The sequence below is a fragment of the Crotalus tigris genome, unplaced genomic scaffold (assembly GCF_016545835.1).
Source record: "Crotalus tigris isolate CLP2741 ecotype Arizona unplaced genomic scaffold, ASM1654583v1 scf7180000017997.644853, whole genome shotgun sequence".
NCBI lineage: Eukaryota > Metazoa > Chordata > Lepidosauria > Squamata > Viperidae > Crotalus > Crotalus tigris.
The window spans coordinates 240,495-246,978 of record NW_024096763.1 but is presented as its reverse complement, the minus strand read 5'-3'; the positions used below and the strand labels follow the sequence as shown (position 1 = coordinate 246,978).

The following is a 6,484-nucleotide window of genomic DNA, read 5'->3' as shown; positions in this document are numbered from 1 at the left end:
ACTTATCTAGTTTGCTGTATATATAGTTATAAAATATATTTGTTTCTATAAAACTACAAATTCGTGTCAACGTCTCTGACTTCATTTGGACACCGGCTGCACAATTCCCTGATGAAAAATATACATGCATCTATAACCACTGTCAAGAAGATCAGAAACTGCTTTTTATATATTTTTTTTCATGGGTTTTTTTCCATTATTTACTATTTTTCTTTATTGCCTTTGGTTTCCATTCTAGTTAGCTCCTATTATGTTTTTTAACTCTGTTAAAAAAATCCATAAAAATTATGTATAAAAAGGCTGTGATTTAATCCTCCTCTGATGCTGATGGGCCTGGCTTGTATAGGGAGTTAATTCTTTTCTGCACAAGTTGCGTCCTGACTTTTCAGGAGTTTTGTGCCACTGAACAATTGGAAGGCGATCTCTTCATAATACGTCGACTCTCCACATTCGAACAAACAGCCAAAGAAGAGGGGATTTTCCCCAGTGCAAACAGCCAAGTCTGAGTAGCCACTGGGTCCTGTGTTCAAGATCCATGGCGTCTTCCAGGAATTCTCCTCCAATGGACAGGGGTTCAAGTAGATGCCCAGATCCGCACGCTCCTTTCGCTTGGTGGGATGGGAGAAGATCAACCATGATTCGGGGGTCTTTGAGGAAGCCAAGAGAGACCCCAGTTGTGGTGAAGGAAAACTCACCACGCTGCCTTGGCATCCATTATGAGGCTCCGCCAGCTTCTGAGATTGGAAGGGGTGTTCAAAGAGTCTTCCACCGTCTCTGCTGAAGGCCTCCACTCGGTATCCGTCACCGCCACGGGCGTTACAGTATAACACTGGGCTGTTATTCTCATCCATCACCTCCGCCATTTGGCACTCTGAGGCCCGCAGGGGTTTTCCAAGAAGCCGGCCTTTCAGCCATGTCTTCCCACCATCGTCGCTGTAGAAAGCGAAGGAGTGGGGTTTGATAGCACGGCACAGCGAGTGTCCAAACCAATGTGTGTGAATGTAGTAAGCGTAGGCCGGGATGATCAGCCGCCCGGAGCTCAGCTGCACCCCGTGGCCCGGTCCCACGGCAAACGTGGCCCAGTTGCTCACATCCTCTCCGATCACCTGTTCGGTGACATCCATCATTGGGCTCCAGGTGCGTCCGCCATCTTTGCTGAAGATGTAGGCCAGCCTGGCCGCGTTTTTCCCTGTCTTGATCTGATACTGTTCCGACACATCAGCTTTCACACAGATGAAGAACAAGAAAATTGTGCCTTCCTTTGAGTCGTACACTGGACACAGATTCATGGTGCGATATTCGGATATAACAGTGGTTTCCAGAGTTTGCAGGGGACCCCACTAGAGAGAAGATATGAAATGGTCAGATATGAAATAGTCCATCAGATTCTGGCAAATCATGTCGGCTTTCTTTGGAAAAAAAAAAAAAACAACCAGAAAAAGCTTGGGACTTATTTCAGCTATTGTATTGCCTATTTTGCGCTAATTCATATTTTGCTTTAAGCCAGTTATGCAGCAAGCCAGTGTTCTAATCTAATTCATGCATCCCACTAAGCTATAAATTGGTTTGTGTACAAGCCACAGTGTTCTTTCATGCACAACACTATGTATAAATCATGGCTTTAATTTATGCACAACACTAAGTAAAAAATCACACTTTGTTTACAAGCCACATTGTAAATTCATGCCATAAATCATGGTTTGTATACATCGAACATAGAATGTAGAACAATAGAATTGGTGTTGCTCTTCTCTACACAATTTCTAGAGTCTCAACATCTTTTTTATGTTATGGTGACCAGAACTGGATGCAGTATTCCAAGTATGATCTTAATAAGGCTTTGTAAAATGATACTAACTGCCTTAGTTATGTGCCCCTCATTCCATTTTTTGTACTTATCCTTTTTTTTTCCTCTCAGTGGTCTGAGAGTTATTTGTGCAACGGTGATGGTTTTTTTCGTGGTTTTTTTGTTTTTTCTTTTTTAGTGGTATTGAACTGGACTGGGCTTTTATAATCATATCTTTCAGAGTTTCCCAAGCTTCTTTAATTGATTTAACTGATTTCCCCTTCAAGATGTTCATCCATGGGATCCTTCCCAAGCTTTTCTCTCGGCTCTTTTAAATTCTAAGGAACTGGTTTGATTATATTCTGTTGCTTTTCTCTCTTTTACGTTGAATACGAATATGAAAGAACTCACTCCTAAAGTTCTTGCAGTTTCAATCCCCTCTATCACTTCTTCTCTGTTGGTAAGAATTGGCAAAAACCCCATTCTTTTAAAGCTTGTTGATTTTTTTTTTCTGCAGAACCCAAATAAGAAAACTTTGGAATTGGGCTGTGATGCTAATAAAATTTTCAGGTTTCTCTGACCTTACAGCTATCTCACAAAGGCATCCCCAAAACTCAAGATACACGTCCTGGGATTCAATTGCCTCACACTAGCCAGCAGTGTGCTGCAGCTGCCAAAAAGGCCAACACAGTGCTAGGCTGCATTAACAGAGGAATAGAATCAAGATCACGTGAAGTGTTAATACTACTCTTCAATGCCTTGGTAAGGCCACACTTGGAATACGGCAACCAGTTTTGGTCACCACGATGTAAAAAAGATGTTGAGACTCTAGAAAGAGTACATAGAAGAGCAACAAAGATGATTAGGGGACTGGAGGCTAAAACATATAAGGAACAGTTGCTAGAATTGGGTATGTCTAGTTTAACGAAGAGAAGGACAAGGGGGGACATGATAGCAGTCTTCCAATATCTCAGGGGCTGCCCCAAAGAAGAGGTAGTCAAGCTATTCCCCAAAGCGCCTGAAGGCAGGACAAGAAGCAACGGGTGGAAACTCATCAAGGAGAGAAGCAACCTAGAACTAAGGAGAAGCTTCCTGACAGTGAGAACAATTAATCAGTGGAACAGCCTGCCTCCAGAAGCAGTAAATGCTCCAACACTGGAAGTTTTTAAGAAGAGACTGGACAGCCATTTGTCTGAAATGGTGTAGGGTTTCGTGCCTGAGCAGGGGGTTGGACTAGATGACCAACAAGGTCCCTTCCAACTTTACTACTATTATTATTACATGTCCACCATCTTGACTTTTTTGACTACCTCTTCCATTTCAGCCTGTTTCCCAAACTTTTGATTTGGACAATGTCAGCTGGGATCCCTCATCTGCTAAGCCACAATGAAATAAATTGAGGTTAATAGCAACCACACTTAAGCATGCTGTACTAGGGTAGCAACCCGGATGTTTGCTAGTCTGGTTCAAGCGGTCGTGTGAACGCAGCCATACTGTGACATGGGGTGGAAAGACAATCTATGGCAGTGGTGGCGAACCTATGGCACGGGGGCCAGAGGCGGCACTGGGAGGCCTCTCTGTGGGCACACGTGCCGTTGCCCCAGCCTTGCCTTCCCCCGCGACCCCCTCCTCACCAGCAGCCCCCCTGGAGGAGAGTCGCTCCCGAGTGTGGCCCATGTGGAGCAGCACAGCCAAAGACATGGCAGCCAGGCAGCGTAGACAAGACTGTGCCCTCACACCCCAGTTGATGCTGCAGGATGTGGGCAGAGGGCATAGCCGCCATGGCCGCCATGGCACTGCTGGGCTGCATGGGCAATCCGCAGCGGGCCCTGGAGGCGGTGAGTGGTCCTGCGGGCAGGGGGGTAGGCAATGGGGTGGAGAACCAGGGGTCAGGGCTACTTTGGGACTCTGGAGTTACCTTGACGGACAGACCCTTTTTCTGCCCACATCGCATCACCAGGAACTTGGCGTGTACATCCCAGTGCGACGAACGTTCTTCTGCAAAGGCCAGGAAGGTGGACTCCGAAGACAGGTAGAGCAGAGCGGGGATGCGGTAAGTGATATCCCCCTCCTGGCGGAAGAGGATGACCTTCTCAGACACCCCCAGAGTCTCAGCCATCTTCTCTGAAGAAAGGCGGGAAAATTCCAGGAGGGGGGGGGGAAAAGAGAGGCCCAGTCAAGCCGACATTTCTGATTGTCAGCACTAGCAATTTCAGCTCATCTGAATGCCCTGTGGACAAGGCTAAGATGGGTGGACTTCAACTCCCAGAATTCCCTAGCTAGATATTTAAAAACAATAAAAACAACTATTTCCAATGTTAAAAGAAACAACTTAGCTTTCAGTGGTCCCCTGCCAGCGTCCTCAGAGTAAAGCCGAGGTGGCGCAGCAGTCAGAGTGCAGTACTGCAGGCCACTTTAGCTGACTGTGTTCAGCAGGTCAGCGGTTCAAATCTCACCGGCTCAAGGTTGACTCAGCCTTCCATCCTTCCAGGGTAGGTAAAATGAGGACCCAGATTGTTGGGGGCAATGTAAAATATATATATACATTGCTTACTGGTGTACACCGCTTAGAGCAGCGGTTCTCAACCTATGGGTCGCGACCCCATTTGGGGTCGAACGACCATTTTACGGGGGTCGCCAACAACGCGATCTGTCATTTTTCCCCCTCAGGGGGCGGCGCCGCGCATGTGCGGTGCGTCCGTGTGACCGGGGGTCGCCGTATAAAAAGGTTGAGAACCGCTGGCTTAGAGAGTGCTTGCACTTAAAGCGGTATATAAGTCTCATAAATAAATAAATAAAATAAATAAATAAAGCTCAGGGGGGTGGGGAGATTCTTTTTATACACCTTGCTGGTCTAACTGCTTACTCATTGCCCGTGTGATAGGGCCATCCCTCTTAATTAACTGTAATTGCCTTGGTTGCCCCGCCTTCTCTTTTTTTTGCACTCCAATTCCACATCCTTCCCCTCTCTCATCCTTGTTAATCTCCTCCCTCCCAGCACCATTGCTGCCGGCGTGCTCTCCAACCCCTCCCTCCTGCTCATTCCGGATCCAGTGTTCCAAAAGGCTTGCCATCAGCACTCCCTTCCTTTCTAGCAAAGCTGGCTGAGGAATTCTGGGAGTTGAAGTCCACAAGTCTTAAAGTGGCCAAGGTTGGGAACCCCTGCTCTACATGTTGTTCCTACCTTCCGTCATCCATTCCTGTCGGTCTTTTTTTCTCCGATTTCTCTCCACTCCCGGGTGTGCGCACGCTCCATCGTGCCTCATCCTTCTGCTCCGTCTGTCCACGACGGGCATCCCCACCAGTCGTGGGCAGACGGAGCAGAAGGATAAGGCACGATGGAGTGTGCGCACAACCGGGAGTGGAGGGCAATCAGAGAAAAAAAGACTCTACGGGATCCCCACCGGTTGTGGGCAGCCTGGCTGTGTGCCCATTAGTCTTTTGTGTTGTAACGACCTGGGTTACCACACACTGGCAGTTAAAAGGAAGAAACAGCTACGATCACACATTGTTCCTAGAAGCACGAAGCCGAAAACACCAGCCTGAAGATGACGAATGGGACTTTGTCGAAACGTCGCCAAGACACTTCCAATTTGACGCGGGAGAAAACCCGAATAACCAAAGGCATGCTCCTGCATTTCAAAAGTTGCTCAGTTGGCTTCATTTTTTTCCAGCCTAGCTATCCTTCCCATTGGCCGGACGTTTTGAAAGGGGTTTATTCTATTCTTATTCTATTCTTAATATATATATTATTCTTAATCTATTTGCCACTCTGGCAAGCTCATTCTAGTGCTGCAAGCATTTGGGGTCTCCTCCCGGTTGCAATGGGCGGGGGAAAGGATGGGGAGGGCCTGTGAAAGACAGGTGCCAATCTAAGCAAGAATACCAACGGGGGGGGGAGTCAGGGAGCGGGGGGGAGAAGGGGGGCTCTTTTCCTTCTAACCATCCATCCAGGGTGGTAAGCGATGATGGGGAGGGGGGAGACGAGCTCGCAATTTTCTAGATCAGTTGTGGCGAGCCTATGGCACGGGTGCCAGAGGCGGCACTCGGAGCCCTCTCTGTGGGCACACATGCCGTTGCCCCAGCCCTGCCTCCACCCGCGACCCCCTCCTCACCAGCAGCCCCCCTGGAGGAGAATCGTCCCTGGTCGTGGCCCACGCGGAGCAGCGCAGCCAAGGACACGGCAGCCAGGCAGCGTAGACAAGACTCTGCCCTCACGCCCCAACACGCACAGTCGATCCTGCAGGGCGTGGGCAGAGGGCGTGGGCGCCATGGCACTGCTGGGCTGCCTGGGCAATCTGCGGCAGGCCCTGGAGGTGGTGAGTGGCCCTGCAGGCAGGCAGGGTGGGGCAGAGCGTGGGCGAGGCAGGGGGTGGGCAGGGCAGGGCGTGGAGCAGGAAGGTTTGCTATCACTGCTGTAGATTGTTCCTCACCCTCCCACCTCCCTATTGCACCATGGGGGGGGGAAAGCAGCACGCTGTGCCCCATGGAGGGCGGGGAAAGCAGCCTTGTGCAATTGGTGGGGGGAGGCTCACAATTCTGGGAGTTGAAGTCCACGAGTCATAAACGAGCCAAGGTTGCCTATCCCATGGCCTATAGCAGTGGTTCTCAACCTTTTTAATGCCGCGACCCCCCAACCGGTCATAAGTCGAGGACTACTCAACCGGTCGTAAGTCGAGGACTACTCAACTGGTGCAG

General features: G+C 49.1%; 1 protein-coding gene across 1 annotated transcript; it reads right to left on the bottom strand.

Moving 5' to 3' along the window:
* Positions 1 to 311: 311 nt before the first annotated feature.
* Positions 312 to 4,112, bottom strand: LOC120309325 (sialidase-3-like). Its single transcript, XM_039346449.1, has 2 exons — positions 3,705 to 4,112; positions 312 to 1,340 (listed from the first exon to the last, which is right to left on the bottom strand). The coding sequence occupies exons 1-2, from the start codon at positions 3,903 to 3,905 to the stop codon at positions 351 to 353; spliced, it is 1,191 nt and encodes a 396-aa protein (XP_039202383.1). The 5' UTR covers positions 3,906 to 4,112; the 3' UTR covers positions 312 to 350.
* Between the last annotated feature and the right edge of the window lie 2,372 nt (positions 4,113 to 6,484).

Excerpts from the sequence above, each read along its gene's own strand:
- LOC120309325 (XM_039346449.1), bottom strand. The coding sequence starts at position 3,905 with ATGGCTGAGACTCTGGGGGTGTCTGAGAAGGTCATCCTCTTCCGCCAG. Across the intron at positions 1,341-3,704 it reads AAAAGGGTCTGTCCGTCAAG|TGGGGTCCCCTGCAAACTCT; the intron begins GTAACTCCAGAG and ends TCTTCTCTCTAG.